This window comes from Chelonia mydas, chromosome 1, assembly GCF_015237465.2.
Source record: "Chelonia mydas isolate rCheMyd1 chromosome 1, rCheMyd1.pri.v2, whole genome shotgun sequence".
NCBI classification, from domain to species: Eukaryota; Metazoa; Chordata; order Testudines; family Cheloniidae; genus Chelonia; species Chelonia mydas.
The window spans coordinates 220,283,878-220,303,834 of record NC_057849.1 but is presented as its reverse complement, the minus strand read 5'-3'; the positions used below and the strand labels follow the sequence as shown (position 1 = coordinate 220,303,834).

Sequence of the window (19,957 nt, the reverse complement as noted above, 5' to 3'; positions counted from 1 at the left end):
TCTAAAGTTTTACATTATTTTATTTTTGAATGCAGGTTTTTTTGTACATAATTCTACATTTGTAAGTTCAACTTTCATAATAAAGACATTGCACAACAGTTCAGGTGAATTGAAAAATACTGCTACTTTTTGTTTTTTACAATGCAAATATTTTCAATAAAAATAAATATAAAATGAACACTGTATACTTTGTATTGTGTGTTGTAATTTAAATCAATATATTTGAAAATGTAGAATACATCGAAAAATATTTAAATGGTATTCTATGATTAACAATGTGATCGTGATAAAAAATTTTAATTGTGCGATTAATTTTTTAAATTACTTGACAGCTCTAATATCAAGTGTTACTGTGGTTTATGGCTGAATTGTGCTTGAGTTCTTTTAGTGATTTCAGGAAGTATAGCTGCATTAATGTGTTGGAGCTATAGATAGTTCTATATATCCACTCTATATTTATCTCACAAAGCCAATGAATACCTTTAGTAGAAAAGGCTACCATTCCAAGATGATGCAAGCCTTAAAGGATCATTGTGTCAAGTTTCTATATATTTACATAAGATGGTCAGGCAAAGAGTATTATGTCAAAATGTTTAAACTTTGGACTTTTCAGGAGCATACAGAGGGGGCATATTCTTTCCACTTTGACACTATAGACAGTGAACACTGTAGTATCTGAGTGCCTACTATATCTATCTGTTTATCTGTCTATAAACTAATTTACGATGGGAAACATCTAATTTTTATAAAGTTTTAAGTCTCCTCACAGAATTCATAGTATTTCCTGATACCTTTTATCTTTATGCAACGTATTTAACAGAAATAAATTACAAAGTAGAAGACTGCAATCTACATACTATGGGGAGGGATGTCTAAGAACAGCCTGTATAATTTGGGGGCAGGGCAAGATGCAACTGTAGTGTGTGGTATAATGCCATATTTCCATGCCATCTTTTAGATTTAAAGAAGAATAGAATTAATATTTTATTGAATAAACTTCCTTATCTACTGATACTGACACTTGTGATCATTCTCCACTAGGCTAATTTGAGTGTAATGCAATGCTAGTACATTCTCTCATGAGTAGAACACATCCCCCAAGATCATTTTTCCAAATTATATTGAGAAATTATATTTTGACTCCCTGGATGTGTTTAAAATTTTTGGTTCTCATGTTTCCTACACACACCTTTTGCATAAAAGAAGGCAACTCACAGAAGAAGATAGAGAGGGTGAGTAGAAGATAGACAGATTCTTGATAAAATCAGCCCTAAAAGAGGCAAAGTTACTTTATTATCAGAACATACAATAACTTTCCATTATAAAAATAACTAAATAAAACATGGCAGGTTGTTACTTTTTCAGTCTAATACTTCTGTTTCTGTTTTCAATGAAAGCTATCGAAAATAGACAGACCACTGGTTAAATAATTTACAGGGGAACTCTATTAGCTCCTACATACTCAAGAGTATCAAGTGGTTCAGCTGAACCTGTAGTAGAAGGCATGTTTTGGGGGTAAGGGAGGAACCTTGTTTAGGACCACATCCTGCACTTGTTGAAGTCAGCTGGGTCTTTCCTGTTGACTTCAGTCAGAGAAAAATGTGACTTTTTATATTTATCTTTGCTTTTATGCCTTTTATGTTTTAATGTACTTCTTAAATTAATTATAGCAATTATTTATAGCATTAGTCCAGAGGATAAAAAGCAGAATGTTCAAACTGACATTCTGTTCCTGTAGTAAGCCCTGGAATAAGGTTTCTCATTGATTTATATCAATTTCAATATATTCATTATGGGATTTAATCCCAAATAAAGTAGACTTTAGTGAGTTTTTCAAGCAAAAATTGGAGTCTTTTGAGAATTAAGTTTTTGTGATTGTATGAATTTGTATCAGTGCAGAAGATAACAATCTACAAAACAAGCTTTATATTTAAAGACAGGCGTAAGCCAGTGGAAAAGCCACTGAACTTATTCTTGCATTTTGATTAAACCTCATGTCGAGCACCATCTGTCATTTTTCTAATTTACTAGTATTTTTTTTCTTTTGCTTCCGTAAAACTGCTACTGAGTTATAGCAGTAGTCATCCTGAAGAACAGTAATGTTTGCAAAAGAAAAGTAATTATAGGAAAATGTCGGAAGATAGACCAAAAGCTATACAAATATTTTTGTCCCTTTTTTTTTTGCATTTATTCAACATCTTATTTAATGTGTATTGTTTCTCACCAAGCAAACTTATTTTCAAAACAAAAATTTTTTGCTTCTCTGCATATGTGTGCCAAAAATCTGTTTTCTGTAAATCTTAAGTCTGTTTTAACTTACGTTGTAATTGCAAGTAGTTTAATACACAGATTACTATTTAAAAATAGAATTTGCTGTTGTGACTACAAATTGTACAGTATATATTCTAGAGAGAAGGAACATATAAATAGCATATACTATTGAAAACATGAATAGCACAGAAGTATGTGAAGTGAAGGTAAAAATACCAGCATCCTCTTCAAGGAAGTAGGTGTATATAATGCCTACGAATGGTGATTTGGCTTTTCTTGTGATCTGTTTTAGTTTTTTTCCCTTTGCATACAGATTCTTTAACCTTTGCACAGCTAAGATCAAATATCTGTATAATGTCCCTAATTTTATTATCTTTTTCATATTGTCCTAGTACTTTGACTTTTCCACACTTTGACTTCCACCTCTTCACATCAGAGTGTGAACTTCCTGGGGGGGTATTGCTTTTATGTTTTAAACTACTCAGAATTTCCATCTGCTTTTAGTTGACTTGTGGTTGTGAAGATCATGCTTGGCCCATGGGATCTTACAGTGTGCCGAGAGGATGTGGAGTTTTGTCAGCCAGTGAAATATGTCTGGCTTTTTTTTTTTCTCAGCAGTTTTCATATGCTTCTCATCTTGTGTGGTCCCACTAAACTGAGTATGTTTAACAGGACTGCTCACCCTCTCTATCTTCTTCTGTGAGTTGCCTTCTTTTATGCAACTTATGTGTGTAGGAAACATGAGAACCAAAAAATATCATCCTGGCTAAAGAAAGATAGATAGATAGATATACACATGAAAGTAGTGTTATATACAAAAGCACTTCAGTAATTGCACATTTCTGTTCTGTGGGTGCAGCTGAATATCAGATTTCAGTTGTATACAAAAGTTAGTTAATTTGCAGTGTGTCAAAAACACTCAAATGTGTCTTCTGTTTTGAAACTGGTCTGCTGTATTTGTTTCCAGGCACTACTGCAGTCTACAGTTCAGAAGCAAGAAGAAGCCATTGAAAAACAGTACGTAGCTGCAATTGAAAAACACTCATACAAGTGTGAGGAATTGCTGAATGCTCAGGTAATGCAAGCACTTGTCCACACAGATACACGTGTTCTAGACTATATGAATGGGTTTTGCACTACAAAAAGCATCATGATTTTCTTTTGGTTTCAGAGCATATATTTTTCTGTTTAGTTTGTTTTGAAAAAAAAAATCACAAAGCACCAGTCTTCACTATAATATCCTTGGGATAACAATAATTACATTAAAAAAGAGATGTGAACCTAACCATACCTCCTAACTCATTTGGGCCCAAATGTGCATTATGGCTTTCTAAACGGTCTAACCAAGATCCCAGAGGGACACGGCACCAAAGAGAAGGAAGCTTGGAGTGTAAGATTTATTACTTTATTAACTGTATAATTTTACATAGCTGCAGAGAAAAGATTCACTATTTCTTAAGCCTGAATTTTATTTACTATAATGGACTGCAAGCAAAGATCAGATTTCTATGGAACAGACACACATAAATGTGTGATGCAACTTATAAAATGGTCATTCTAACAGCTACCGTCCAAATCTATTTTTATTTCAGTGAAACCACTGCAATTAATACGACATCGATGATAAAAAGTAGGTTATACAACAAGTATTTAAAGCTGCTGGTCCATGTTAATGGTCTAATGACTGTTTAAACTTTTGGAACTTGTTTTATTATTGGCAAAGTCTCGCCTGAGTTTATTTAAATACAATTTAAATTATTAACCAAATAAGCGCCATACATAAGCTATAAATATAAAATTTTCTGTTGGCTAATCTTGAAAAGGGTTTCTAAGGTTGTTTGTATTGAAGTTACTTTTAAGTACTGCTAGGAACATTTCTTCTAAAATGACTAGTAGAAGTTTTTTGGTTTTTGTTTTTCATTTTTGTGTGATGGTAAATTAAAGACCTAAATACAGCTAATGTACACTTAAAATATCATTTCACAGTATAATACAGAAAGGTAAAGGTAATTGCATATTTAGTTGATTAATTTCAGCATTCTCTGAGGTATGTTACAACCGTCTCCCTGTTATGACCTTATCAGCTGAAGAGTTTGCTACAAGCATGTAGTCATCTATGTAAATAGTATAATGAAAAGGTACACAGCACTTGGGAAAAAGTAATTCATCCTTGGACAAGGGGCACATTGCACAGAACACGGCGCTATTTAATGCATGCCCTACAGCTATGCCTAAAAATATACTAAAATGGATTCAAACTTTTTATGAAATGTTTTGCCTTTTTCTGTCACAGTATCCACAATAGTTGCACTGCTAATTTAATATATTATTGTTGAGTATTAGGGCTAGATGAACTTCAGAAATGCTGGAAATTCTGTGAGAATAGGCTTTTTTGTAACATTGTTGACACTTCTTAATTCTAGTTGGGTCAGAAATATTGCTATCATATCTGATGTTTCCATCTCCAACCAGGAAGTGGAAAGAAGCGTCAAACCTTGGAGTACAGAAGTATTTGTGTGTGTGTGTGTGTTTTGAAACTTAGAAAAGGATCACCTCTAGTTTGTTGTGACAGTCTGCATCAGTTCTTATTTAATTCAAGCATGTTTTTACCACAGCATGCAGAATAAGTACTAAAGTGAGGGGATGAAAGCAAACAAACGCTGACATTCTGTGACGGAAATTAGAAAACTTGCCTTAGAGCACCATTTCTCAAATGTGGTCACCAGGGGGTTCCCCTGCAGCCATGACAGCTTCCTGTGCAGTGTTGGGGAGGTGGCGGCAAAGCATCAGCCCCTCCTCCCCCTTGCTCCTGGATGCGCCACTCTGCCCGTCTCCAGAGACAGGTGGGGCACAATGCTGAAGGAGCAAGGTGAGTTCTCTACTAGGGGATGAGGGGGCTCAGTGGGGCCCGGACTTCAGCCCTGGGGTGGTTGGGCAGAGGGAACTTAGGGAGCCTGGCTTCAGACTAGGTTTCCAGTCATGGGGCTTCAGACTCCAATCCTTGGCCACACAGCGGTGGGCTCCAATTCCCGGCTTTGGCCGCGTGGTGCCAATCCCCAATCCCACCAGAGGCTGGTAGCTTCAAGCACTGATCCCCGTCTGTGCACTCCGACCCCAAGCGCCGACCCTGAGCTCCAGTGGCTGCTGGTTCTGGGTGCAGATACCCAGCACTGGCCTTGGGCTCCGGCGGGTGCTGGCTTTGGATGCCAACCCTTAGCTCTGACTGTGCAGCAGCAGGCGCAGACCCCCTGGTGCCAGCCCCAAACTCTGGCGGCAGCCAACCCCTCTCTGTACACTCCGACCATGAGCCATGGCCACTGACCCACCCTGGACACTGCTTCTGGATGTCGATCCTGGGTTCTGGAAGGTGCTGGCCATTAGTGCTGATCCCCAGGCACCAGCCCTGGGTGCAGATCCCCACCCCCGGTCATGCAGCAGCGTGCACCACCCCCAGGTTCCGGCAGGTCCTGGCCCAGGACACTGACTCTTAGCCCCGGCTGTGCAGCAGTGGGCGCAAACCCCAAGCGTCAACTCTGGGTGTTGACCCCCGGCCCCAGTTGCATAGTAGCAGGTGCCAGCTCTGGGTGCTGATCCCCGGCTGCATGGCAGTGTGTGCTGATCCCTGGCCCTGGCCACGCAACTTCAGGCGCCGACCCTGAGTTCTTGTGGGTGCTGGCCCAGGGCACCAGCGCCAGCCCACACCTCTGATCATGCGGTGGCGGGGCCTCCCATCCATTTCCCCTGGCCTCTGCTGCCTCATCCCCCACCCCTCCATCCAGGTCTTAACTTGCCAGGACTTGCTGTGAAAAGTGATATTAACAAACATACAAATATTTCACATCATTGTTTTTATTGAGTCTGCAGAAAAAGCCCTACATAAATAAATTACAATGATCTGGGAGTGTGTACATGCATATTTATTTGTTTTTCCTAAAGTTAATTAAGTGTTTTGGGGGAGAAAGTGTCAGTGCGACCACCAGCAAGTGTTGGTGGCCACACTCTGAGGCCACCAAAAAATTTGTTGTAAGAACCCCTTGCCTTAGAGTGATAGTCTCAAAGAACTCACTCTATTTATCTCAACAAAGGTGGGTTATTTGATTTGAGTCTGTAAGTATCTACATGGAGAACAAATATTTAATAATGCACTCTGCAATCTAGCAGAGAAAGATGCAACAGAATCCAATGGCTGGAAGTTGAAGCTAGAATTCAAACTGAAAATAAGTATACATTTTTTAATGATGAGAGTAATTAACCATTGGGATGACTTAACAAGAGTCATCATGGATTCTCCATCGCAGACAATTTTTAAATCAAGATTGGATGTTTTTCTAAAAGATACGCTCTAGGAATTATTTTGGGGGAGTTCTGTGGTCTGTGTTATGCAGGAGGACAGACTAGAGGATCATAGTTGTCTTTTCTGCCTTGTACAGCAGCTGGTTAGTCTGTATCCGCAAAAAGAAAAGGAGTACTTGTGGCACCTTAGAGACTAACAAATTTATTTGAGCATAAGCTTTCGTGAGTACATCTCACTTCATCGGATGCATGCAGTGGAAAATACAGTGGGGAGATTTTATATACACAGAGAACATGAAACAATGGGTGTTACCATACACACTGTAACGAGAGTGATCAGGTAAGGTGAGCTATTACCAGCGGGGGGATGGGGGGGGAACCTTTTGTAGTGATCATCAAGGTGGGCCATTTCCAGCAGTTGAATGTGTGAGGAACAGTGGGGAGGGGGAATAAACATGGGGAAATAGTTTTATTTTGTGTAATGACACATCCACTCCCAGTCTTTATTCAAGCCTAATTTAAGGGTGTCCGGTTTGCAAATTAATTCCAATTCAGCAGTCTCTCGCTGGAGTCTGTTTTTTGAAGTTTTTTTTGAAGAATTACGACTTTTAGGTCTGTAATCGAGTGACCAGAGAGATTGAAGTGTTCTCCGACTGGTTTTTGAATGTTATAATTCTTGACGTCTGATTTGTGTCCATTTATTCTTTTACGTAGAGACTGTCCGATTTGGCCAATGTACATGGCAGAGGGGCATTGCTGGCACATGATGGCATATATCACATTGGTAGATGTGTAGGTGAACGAGCCTCTGACAGTGTGGATGATGTGATTAGGCCTTATGATGGTGTCCCCTGAATAGATATGTGGACACAGTTGGCAATGGGCTTTGTTGAACCCCGACCAGGGGTATTCTATCTGCTACCCAAGATCCATAAACCTGGAAATCCTGGATGCCCCATCATCTCAGGCATAGGCACCCTGACAGCAGGATTGTCTGGCTATGTAGACTCCCTCCTCAGGCCCTACGCTACCAGCACTCCTAGCTATCTTTGAGACAGCACTGATTTCCTGAGGAAACTACAATCCATTGGTGATCTTCCTGAAAATACTATCCTAGCCACTATGGATGTAGAAGCCCTCTACACCAACAGTCCACACAAAGATGGACTACAAGCTGCCAGGAACAGTATCCTCGATAATGTCACGGCACACCTGGTGGCTGAACTTGGTGACTTTGTCCTCACCCATAACTATTTCAAATTTGGGGACAATGTATACCTTCAAATCAGCGGCACTGCTATGGGTACCCGCATGGCCCCACAGTACGCCAACATTTTTATGGCTGACTTAGCTTCCTCAGCTCTCGTCCCCTAATGCCCCTACTCTATTTGCACTACACTGATGATGTCTTCATCACCTGGACCCATGGAAAAGAAGCCCTTGAGGAATTCCACCATGATTTCAACAATTTCCATCCCACCATCAACCTCAGCCTGGACCAGTCCACACAAGAGATCCACTTCCTGGACACTATGGTGCTAATAAGCTATGGTCACATAAACACCACCCTATACCAGAAACCTACTGACCGCTATTCCTACCTACATGCCTCCAGCTTTCATCCAGAACACACCACATACTGATAGTTACATATGGATACAGAAAGGCTTGAAAGAGCTCCAACTGAAGTCACTGGAAATTTTAACATCGACTTCAATAAGAGCAGGATTAGACTCTAAAAAAAAGAACACATCCCTTTTTTTATCCTTAACTCTTTCAATGATGTTCTATGTATATATATAAATATGATATAAAGTATTATGACCTTGGGCAAGACACTTCACCTCCCTGTGTTTCAGTTTTTCCATCTGGCTATAATAATGGCAATAATAATGCTTACCCCCTTTGTAAAGCACTTTGTGATCTGCGGATCAAAAGTGCTATGTAAGATCTAATCATTATTTACTTATTTATTTATTTATTTTATTGTGTATATAGCAGCAACAGTGTGGTAGGAAGGTAGTGCCTCTGATAAACTGAAGGAACTAGATTGAGAACTGAATGTGAGATGGTTGTAACAAAAAGTTTTATAGGCTGATACTTTTACACTGATATCACTTAAGATGTTAGTGCTGTGGGGACGTTGGGGAGGAAAACGTAGGTTTAGCTGGAATGTTTCTGAATTTGTAAATGAGAAAACAAATTGTATTATGTTCTTGTTTGGAGAAGAGTGAGGGAAGGAAAAATGAGGGGGTGAGGAACATGTATCATTACACAGAAATGATGAGAAATATCCTTATTGTTTGTTACATTTTTATTTTTATTGCTGTACAGGATATGTAATACCTCAGTCCATGTTTCTGATCTTGATGAAAGAATGGAGTTACTAAAAAAAGTGTTTTGCAGCATGCTGGTGGGCAAACCAAAAGTTCAGTCTGGTTTTAAAGAGCTTACTGGTTCCATTAGACTCTCAATCTGTGAATGAAAATATTAAGTATTTAATAAAGTTGAGAAGGAAAGTGATAGAACATCATTCTGATTTTTATCCATGTTAAGAAACAAATATAAAACATTGTCTGGAAGCCTAGAAGGAAAGGGGAGTGGCTGGAATCCCTAATGACTGGTGAAAGTTGCATAGCTAGTGAGTAGAATCTACTGTCATTGTGAGTTGAAAAGACAAGAGAGAGTGGAGTTGAAAATCAATTTGCTAGAGTTTGGAAATTTCTGGAAAGTGGGAAGGGTATCTGATAATATGCTCCTATTTAAAGCTGGCTAGCTCATCTTATTTTACAGTCTCAACTGTGTTAACGTTATTAGGTTTCTCATTCTCTGCTGTAGAAAATGAGAGAATTGCTCATCATTACTGCTAAGTAGTGGTTACTGTTTAATGTTACCAAACATCAGTATATAAATATATTTCACTCAAAATGCTTAAAACTGAAAGCAGTGTTAGGAAATAAGCAATTGAATAAAGTGAAATACTGGAAACAGATAAACTTCTTTGAGCAAAAGAGCCCTATTGTTCAGTGTTTGGTGTATTATGTGAAATGAATTTGTGTTAGTCTAACCCCTGGTTTATGTGTCTCCACAACACAACCCAGTCCTCTAATTGACACTGTTTTGTGGTGTTAAAATATGTAATATTAATTTTATTAATGGTAGTTAGTTATTCATATCTTTGACTTATAGGCCTGAAAACCTGGTAAAGTATGCATATGTTGTTTTCTGTGCTTTGTAGATGATTTTCAAACTGAGACAGAATCAAACATTTTGCTACAAACATCTATATTAATGGATGAAGGTTTTTTTCCTTTTTGATTTGGCTTTATAATATGTAAAGATAGTTATCATTTGATAGACTAATCAAGACTTAAGACATAAAAATCCTTTTTTATTGGAGTTGCCATTTATATAAGGAAAAGGATTCATATGAAAAACTGTACTGCATATAAAGATTATTGATAATAAGTTGGCACCCACATACCTTGAATTACCTTATTACCGATCCTTTGTGAGGGGACCATAGTCACAAAATACATTTCTTATTTTAAATAAATGTTAATTTAATTAACATACTTAACATATAAACATCAGAGTTATCAAAGGTGTTTGTGTATTGTATTGTATCAAAAACATTTAAGTTGTGTTGAGAAGCGAAAGTGAAGTGATATCTTGAAGGCAAACCTAACTAAAATATAAACCTGAATAGCCGAAAACTTAAGTGCTTGTTTAAAAGTGCATCAAGGCACACAACAAAAATAAGCACAAGCAATTCCAACTTTGTAATTGAAGAGAGAATAAACAGGTGCTAATGTCGAGGTTAAAGATTTATACAGCTGTTTCATCCTTCTGGTGTTGAGCCACACTAAGACGGTTGGGGAACGGATAACTCAAGTAACATTTATATAGCGGTGTGATGGGTTGGATGATAAAATATGTTTTAACGTATATCAGATAATGTGGAGAGATTTTTGCATGTTGCAAAGCAAATTACAAAATAGACATTTGGGTGGGAAAAAAAATAAGTGGCTGACACAGAAATTTCAACCTGAGAAGGATCTCTGTAAAGCTAACCAATGAGATTAACCAAAGTTAACCTTCAGCAAACAGAAGGGTACATACAGAACCTTTAAAAAGAAACAAAACAAAAACAAAATCCTATCAAACTATGGATGTCAACACCAGAGACCCTAGAAAGGTGTTCTAAGCAGGTATACATTTGTTGCTTTACTCTGATATTTTGCAAGTGGAATTGGGATGTCCCAAGACATTTCACGCAGTTTTACAGGCTTTGGCTTCTGGAAACAAACCTCCAATAATGATGTGCATTTTACAAATAGGAAACCATCGAAGAGAGACCCTGTTTTCTCTTTACACTATGGAAGTTGTGATGATGCATGAAGAACAGCTCCAAAAAATGGATTATAACCTGATTGGTTCACATCACCTTTTTGAAAAGAAAAAGAAAATGGACTGTCCATCAAAATGGAAAAGAATCTTCTTCCTTCAACAAAACATTTTCTACTTTTTGTCCCTCTGTTTGCATCTCACTCTTTTCCTCCCAAAAGGGAACTCTCCCATCTCCCGGGGCAAGATGAGAATCCCTGGAGCAGAAACTTAGCCTGGTTGCTGCAGCGGTGAGGATGAAAGAAAGAGCGTCAGGCCAGGATCCCGTACAACCCTAATTTTTATTTTAAAACTTTGACTTGACTTAATATTACTCCTGTTTCCCTATTCTGCTGAGGGAGCAACAGTAAATAAAAGGGATGCATCTAAACAGTTTGATAGATGTTGTTCTGCTTGTATGTTGGTGAGGGGGAACCTATTATGATTATCGTCCTTAGCTTTTTCCATTTGGATATTTTGCCTTGTTTAGGGAGGAAATAAAAACTTTCAAGGAACTAAATTGCAGTAATGAAGAACTAATTGAGATCCCTAAGCCTTTTAGCACCCATCAACCTTAAGCAGGGCTATTCAGGGCTACTCAGAGAGACCAGGGCTTTAAAATTCCTGCTTCTAAGCAACCAGAGGAATTAGTGAACAGGATTGGCAAACAGGAGTTTTGCGAGGGAGTTTACAGGGGGAGTGTGAGCGGGGGCTAGAACTCAACATTCTTTAAACTTAAAAGCCCAAACCATCCCCTTGATATAAACACAACAACAACAAAGGAACCAGCTGCATGAGTAAAAAGAGAATGCAGGCAGAAGTCAAGCAACAGAATGGGGGCTACCCAGTTTATTGCACCCAATGCAGCATGTATGATTACCTGCCCTATGGGCAGGTGGCATATGTGTGCATTCGATGCAAGGAGCTCCTGGCCCACAGAGACCATGTATGGGCTTTGAAGACCAGAGAGGCTGAACTGGAGGAGCTGAGGGAGACAGAGAAGTACATAGATGAGTTTCCGGGACACAGTAGAATGGTCCCTCCCCGGGTCTGACAGCCTCTGTGCTGTTGAGGAAGAGGAATGTCCTAGGGAAGGAGAGCATCTAACTGGAGCACAGGGAAACAATCCCATAGCTGGGACCCTCCTTCCAGATGATGATGTGGTATCCTCTCGCACTGAGGATACCTCTCCAGGGGAGGTAACTCCAGCTATTAGAAAGAGACAGGTATTAGTAATGGGTGATTCGATCATTAGAAACATAGATAGCTGGGTTTGCCATGACCGGGAGAACCACATGGTGACTTGCCTGTCTGGTGCAAAGGTTGCGGATCTCTTGAGACATCTAGATACACTTATGTGTAGTGCTGGGGAGGAGCCGGTGATCATGGTACATGTAGGTACCTATGAGATAGGGAAGGATAGGAGAGAGGTTCTGGAGGCCGAATTTAGGCTGCTAGGTAAGAGATTGACGTCCAGGACCTCCATGGTAGCATTTTCTGAGATGCTCCCAGTTCCATGCACAGGGCCAGTTAGGCAGAACTGCAGAGTCTCAATGCATGGATGAAACTATGGTGTAGGGAGGAGGGGGTTAGATTTATTAGGAATTGGGGAAACTTTTGGGAAAGTGGGAGCCTATACAGAAAGGATGGGCTCCACCTAAACCAAAATGGAATCAGATTTCTGGCACTTAACATTAAAAAGGTTGTAGAGCAGTTTTCAAACTAAGGGCTGGGGGAAAGCCGACAGGTGCGGAGGAGAACATGGTTCAGACATCCCTTAGGGGAGGATGTACATAGAGAGAATCTCTATGTCCTAGTGAGGATGAGAGGATGGAAAATGGTAAAATATAGGCAGGGTCTGATCAGAAACAGTCATATAAAAATGAGTCCCATTCAATTACATTGTAGAATGGCGGACAGCTAAAAGGAGACAAGTTTTTAAAGTGCTTACATACCAATGCTAGAAGTCTAAATAATAAAATGGGTGAACTAGAGTGCCTCGTATTAAGTGAGGACATTGATATAATAGACATCACAGAAACTTGGTGGAATTAGGATAATCAATGGGATACAGTAATACCAGGGTACAAAATATATTGGAAGGACAGAACAGGTCGTGCTGGTGGGGGAAGTGGCATTCTATGTGAAAGAAAGCGTAGAAGCAAATGAAGTAAAACTAATCAAACTGTACCATAGAATCTCTATGGTAGAAATTCCATGCTCTAATGATAAGAATATAGCGGTAGGGATATATTACCCACCACCTGACCAGGATGGTGATAGTGACTGTGAAATGCTCAGGGAGATGAGAGGCTATAAAAATAAAAAACTCAATAATAATAATAATGGGGGATTTCAATTATCCCCATATTGACTGGGTAAATGTCACCTCAGGACGGGATGAGAGAGAAGGTTTCTTGACACCTTAAATGTCTGCTTCTTGGAGCAGCTGGTCCTGGAACCTACCAGAGGAGAGGCAATTCTTGATTTAGTCCTAAATGGAGCACAGCATCTTGTCCAAGAGGTGAATATAGCTGGACCACTTGGCAATACTGACCATAATATTATTAAATTTAATATCCTGGTGGCAGGAAAAACACCACAGCGACCCAACATTGTAGCATTTAATTTCAGAAAGGGGAACTACACAAAAATGCGGAGGTTAGTTAAACAGAAATTAAAGGGTGCAGTGCCAAAAGTGAAATGGCTTCAAGCTGCATGGAAACTTTTTAAAGACGCCATAATAGAGGCTCAACTTAAATGTATACCCCAAATTTAAAAACATAGTAAGAGAACCAAAAAAGAGCCACCGTGGCTAAACAGCAAAGTAAAAGAAGCAGTGTGAGGCAAAAAGGCATCCTTTAAAAAATGGAAGTTAAATCCTAGTGAGGAAAATAGAAAGGAGCATAAACACTGGCAAATGAAGTGTAAAAATACAATTAGGAAGGCCAAAAGGAATTTGAGGAACAGTTAGCCAAAGACTCAAAAAGTAATAGCAACATTTTTTTTTAAGTACATCAGAAGCAGAAAGCCTGCTAAACAAGCAGTGGGGTCACGGGACAATCGAGGTGCTAAAGGAGCACTCAAGGATAAGGTAATTGCGGCGAAATTAAATGAATTCTTTGCATCGGTCTTCATGGCTGAGGTTGTGAGGGAGATTCCCAAACCTGAGCCATTCTTTTTAGATGACAGATCTGAGGAATCATTAGAGGAGGTTTTGGAACAAATTGATAAATTAAACAGCAGTAAATCACCAGGACCAGATGGTATTCACCCAAGAGTTCTGAAGGAACTCAAATGTGAAACTGCAAAACTATTAACTGTAGCAGCTTCTGTACCAGATGACTGGAGGATAGCTAATGTGATGCCAATTTTAAAAAAAAGGCTCCAGAGGTAATCCCGCAATTACAGGCCTCTAAGCCTGATTCCAATACTGGGCAAACTGGTTGAAACTATAATAAAGAACAATATTGTCAAGACATATAGATGAACATGATTTGTTGAGGAAGAGTCAACATGGTTTTAGTAAAGGAAAATCATGCCTCACCAATCTACTAGAATTCTTTCAGGGGGTCAACAAGCATGTGGACAAGGGGGAATCCAGTGGATATTAGATTTTCAGAAAGCCTTTGACAAGGTCCCTCACCAAAGGCTCTTACGCAAAGTAAGCTGCCACAGGATGAGAGGGAAGGTTCTCTCATGGATTGGAAACTGGATAAACAATAGGAAACAAAGGGTAGGTATAAATGGTCAGTTTTCAGAATGGAGAGAGGTAAATAGCGGTGTCCCCAGGGGTCTGTTCTGGGCCGAGTCCTATTCAACATATTCATAAATGATCTGGAAAAAGGGGTAAACAGTGAGGTGGCAAAATTTGCAGATGATAGAAAACTGCTCAAGATAGTTAAGTCCCAAGCAGACTGCGAAGAACTACAAAAGGATCTCTCAAAACTGGGTGACTGGGCAACAAAATGGCAGATGAAATTTAATGCTGATAAATGCAAAATAACGCACATTGGAAAGCATAATCCCAACTATACATATAAAATGATGGGGTGTAAATTAGCTGTTACCTCTCAAGAAAGATCTTGGAGTCATTGTGGATAGTTCTCTGAAAACATCCACTCAATGTGCAGCAGCAGTCAAAAAAGCGAACAGAATGCTGGGAATAATTAAGAAGGGGATAAATAATAGGACAGAAAATATCATGTTGCTTCTATATAAATCCATGGTACACCCACATCTTGAATACTGTGTGCAGATGTAGTCGCCCCATCTCAAAAAAGATATATTGGAATTGGAAAAGGTTCAGAAAAGGACAACAAATATGATTGGGGTATGGAGCGGCTTCCATATGAGGAGAGATTAATAAGACTGGGAATTTTCAGCTTGGAAGAGAGACGGGTAAGGGGAGATATACTTGAGGTCTATAAAATCATGATTGGTGTAGAGAAAGTAGATAAGGATAACACGAACCAGGAGTCACCAAAAGAAATTAATAGACAGAAGGTTTAAAACAAACAAAAGGAAGTATTTCTTCACACAACACACAGTCAACCTGTGGAACTCCTTGCCAGAGGATGGTGTGAAGGCCAAGACCATAACAGGGTTCAAAAAAGAACTAGATAAATTCATGGAGACTAGGTCCATCAAAGGCTGTTAGCCAGGATGGGCAGGAATGGTGTCCCTAGTCTCTGTTTGCCAGAAGCTGGGAATGAGTGACAGGGGATGGATCACTTGATGATTACCTGTTCTGTTCATTCCATCTGGGGAACCTGGCACTGGCCACTGTCAGAAGACAGGAGATTGGGCTAGGTGGACCTTTGGTCTGACCCAGTAGGGCCGTTCTTATGAGATAACACAAATATGAAGGGTAAACATTAGTCTGAGGATAACCTAGATCGGAGTTCTTCAGGTAATTGTAAAATGATTAGTCACATTTATCACTTTTGGAGATAAATGGTCTGAATGTATATTATATGGACATGATGCCATTGACTTCCCTACCCTTCTTTTTGTAGTTCTCATTATAGTATAGCAATTGCAATTTGCATTTACTCATAAATTCAGAATAGTGTCTTCCTTTCTGAGTGTTCTATTATGTCAAGGGTTTGCCTTTCCTGAGTTTTGAAGGTTTTCCCCTTCCTGGAGAGAAGGTCTAGGTTTAGGACTTGTATTTATGACTTTTCGTGTGCTAGTTTTCAGGGCATTTCTCCTCTCCTAAAAAGTTGCATTTCTGCATGCTGGAAACATACATTCAAGTTTTCTTTGCTACTAAGACTTCCCCAATCTTAGATCTTGGTCGTATGATTTTCCAGACCACTAATGCTTAGACTAGTCCACAGCCACAAACTGGTTAAGATATGGTGTTGCAGTTCCTTCCATTTTTAGCTTAACTGGGTTCAGCTAGGAATCTTTCAGAATCTGAGCTGAGTATTCTTGGACATTCACATTAGCTAAGTGAAATTAAACCTTTTCTGGATTTGCTAACGTCTGTTGGAAATCGCTCTTTGGCTTCCAGAGGTTCTAAACAACCTTCTTCCTCCTTTTTTTAACTTGTTATAAGTGTATCTATATGATTTTACCTATCTAATTATTCCTAATTTGCCCATCACAATAATATTATAACTTTTGTCTTCCCTGTTCTTCTCTCACCCAACCCTCAAGAACTGTAGTACAAGTGGTGAGATTTTTCTCCTTTGTGTTTTATGTTGCATTACTGAACATAGGCTTTTTATACTGCCCTTAATTTTCATTTTTTGTCTCACTGCTTTACTGGTAAGTGGAACCATAAGAACTTGGTTGTAGGATGGGAGACAAGGAAAAACATTGCAAACAGAACTGCCGGTAGTTGTTTCATTCTTTACTTAAGAATTCCTTTATTCATGTCTGCAGCCATGAGTCCTCCAAGCCTTCCTGTAAACTCTCCTACATTGTATGTGTATCTCTTTCTGAATTAGAATATAAGATCTGTGAAAACTGAGTCTGCCTTTGTGTATTCTGTAGAATATTGTGTACAGCTGGTGCTCTGCATATAAGCCAACATTCAGCAAACTACTTTTAAGCATATGAGTAGTCTTATTATCATAGTTGGAGCTACCATGATTCAAGTTACACATATGCCGAAGTAATTGCTGAATTGCAGTCTACATGAGTAGAAGTATTATATGTTAATTATTTTGTTACTCCAGTTGTCATTTTGCTATGAATTCTCTTTCATTTAAATTGAATGAAGTGAGCTTTTATCTTTTGAGAAAAATTTACTGATAATTTTTATTTATTTATTCATTTGGAGTTTTCTCTGAGGGACAAATCTTGCAGCATTGGTTTAGAGGCCCCTCTGGCAATAGAGAAGGTGAACTTCAGCTGTGCAGCAAGGGGTCATCATTTGAGAAATTTGCATGGGGTGGAAATGCTTACTTTTTAACAGAACCTACATGAGAAGATTTTCTACCATGCCCAAGTAGAACTGAGGTGTTGCAGATGGTGGGGGCGGAACAGGGAGTCAGTTGTAGTTCCCTGTTCCTCAGTCACTTCATTCAGGCACACGTTGAAGTTGGCCAGGACTCACTGTAACATGTATCAGTGCAGGATTGTGCATACAGGTTACTGCTATAAGGGAAAACAATAACTTATTTTAAGTTATTCTCTTTCTTATAATAAGATTTTTGAGTAGTGCACAAAAAGAGACCTATTTTCCTAAATACAGTTCTACAATTGGTAAATTGCAATTAATTTGGTTTGGTATGTTTAGTATGACTGAAAAGTGAGTATCCTGAAATGACCTAATTTATAATTAACCAGAGGGAGTCATCAGACCTGTAACTGTGTATTTTTCTAATCTTAGTCAGTTCTCTCTGTAATAGGAATAATGATGCTTTTCCAAGGACTGTGTTATTTCCTCCTACAATTGGATTCTTCTATGAGAAACTGAAATGAAAAGGAGAATTTTGTTAAGACACAAGAACACATTTTAATTAAAGAATCTTGAAAAGCTGAGTCCAGTGGTATATTATTTCTGCTGGTGAATGAAAGACTGGATTGTTAAGTACTGTTGACCGATCCATAAAACGTTTTTCCTGAGTCTTGTCAGTGGAAAGTGGTTGTGGTTATAACTTTATTTCCAGGAAAAGTAGAGCATCTTAATTATCCACAGGTTAAAAAGAATAAATACTAGTGTGACTGAGTTTTTTCCTGGTCAGTTATTGACTGAAACCTGGTCCTGAGATGAAGACATTCAGCTGACTTATTACAGGGAAGGTTTGGTGATTCCCTACTGAAATGTCTTTGATTGTTGTATGCAGTATTGTTGTGGCTGTGTTGGTCCCAGAATATTAGAGAGAGAGAAGGTGGGTGAGGTAATACCTTTCATTGGACCAACTTCTGTTGGTGGGAGAAACAAGCTTTCAAGCTACACAGTCTCCTCTTCGGGTCTGGGAAAGGTACTAGGAACGTCACAACTAAATACAAGATTGAACAGATGATTTAGCATAAGTAATTAGTGCACATTCAAAGGACTATTCAAGGTGAAGTGGCCCGTTTAACACACCTGTAATCACAGGACGAAAAGTGAGGTTAGTGGATTACAGGTTGTAATAAACCGTAAATCCAGTGTCTTTATTAAGACCATGATTTTTTGTGTCTGGCATAGTTATGAATTTAAGCTCCCAGACTCATCTTTTGAAAGCATTGTGTAGGTTCCCTTTGGGGTAAAAAGTCATTGCTTTGTGAAAAGTGTTCACCCACCTCTTCAAAATCAGGCTTTTACTACGTCTCTAATATTCATGGGGATATTGAGGCTTAATTCATGAGTGTTCGTAAAATGCTTCCTCAGATGGAATTGAAAAGTAGTCATTGATTAGTTACAATGAATCTATAAATAATTTAATACTTTGTTCTGTTGAGTTAGATAGCATGTGTATTAACTTTAGTGAATGTTGCAATTTTCATTGCAATTTTGTTCTTGAATGGGTTCTCCCACAGTTTACTGTTCATACACCCCCCACATAGTCCAACATGGATGCATTGATTTTAATAGCTGTTATTCACTGATAATGTGAAGGTTAACTGTACTTACACCAGGGGTGGACAAACTACAGCCCGCGGGACTGCCACCCCTATGGCTCCGCTTGCAAAAGTGGCCAGCACCGTGTCCCTGCGGCCCCGGGGAGAGGTGGGACAGACAGCTACGTGATCTGCCCTTGCCTGCAGGCACCTCCCCCCCACAGCTCCCATTGGCCAGGAACAGGGAATCTCAGCCAATGGGAGCTTCGGGGGAGGTACCCACAGGCGAGGGCAGCATGCGGAGCCCTCTGCCAACCCCGCCCCAAAGGGCCACATGGACGTGGTGTCGGCCACTTCTGGGAGTGGCGCAGAGCCAGGGCGGGCGCTGCTGCCACCCCGGAGCTGCTCCAGGTAAGCAGCACTAGGCCGGAGCCCGCACCCCGAACCGCCCCTGTATCACAACCCCCTGCCCTGAGCCCCTGCCACACTCCTACTGCACCCCAACCCCCTGTCGCATCCCACACCCCTCCTGCACCCCAACCCCTTGCCCTGAGCACCTTCCTGCATACCGCACTCCCTCCCACTCCCCAACCTCCTGCCCCAGCCCTACATTCATGGTCCTACATGCAATTTACCCACCCAGATGTGGCCCTTGGACCAAAAAGTTTGCCCCCCCGACTTAGACAAATAGTACCCCTGTCATAAATATAAAAGGAAGGGTAAACCCCTTTAAAATCCCTCCTGGCCAGAGGAAATCTCCTCTCACCTGTAAAGGGTTAAGAAGCTAAAGGTAACCTCGCTGGCACCTGATCAAAATGACCAATGAGGAGACAAGATACTTTCAAAAGCTGGGAGGAGGGAGAGAAACAAAGGGTCTGTGTGTCTGTCTATATGCTGCCTTTGCCGGGATAGACCAGGAATGGAGTCTTAGAACTTTTAGTGAGTAATCTAGCTAGGTATGTGTTAGATTATGATTTCTTTAAATGGCTGAGAAAAGAATTGTGCT

The 19,957-nt window shown here is 39.8% G+C and overlaps 1 protein-coding gene across 11 annotated transcripts in view; it reads left to right on the top strand.

Moving 5' to 3' along the window:
- Positions 1–19,957, top strand: part of CCDC91 (coiled-coil domain containing 91) — a 319,151-nt gene that overhangs the window by 196,599 nt on the left and 102,595 nt on the right. For 10 of the 11 annotated variants that reach the window (XM_043531633.1, XM_043531332.1, XM_043531592.1 and 7 more), the window contains one exon: positions 3,239–3,346. The exons of the other annotated variant lie outside the window; for it this stretch is intronic. In XM_043531633.1, coding sequence (XP_043387568.1) covers positions 3,239–3,346 — 108 coding nt within the window. The remainder of the gene's footprint in view (positions 1–3,238; positions 3,347–19,957) is intronic. 11 annotated transcript variants of the gene reach the window in all.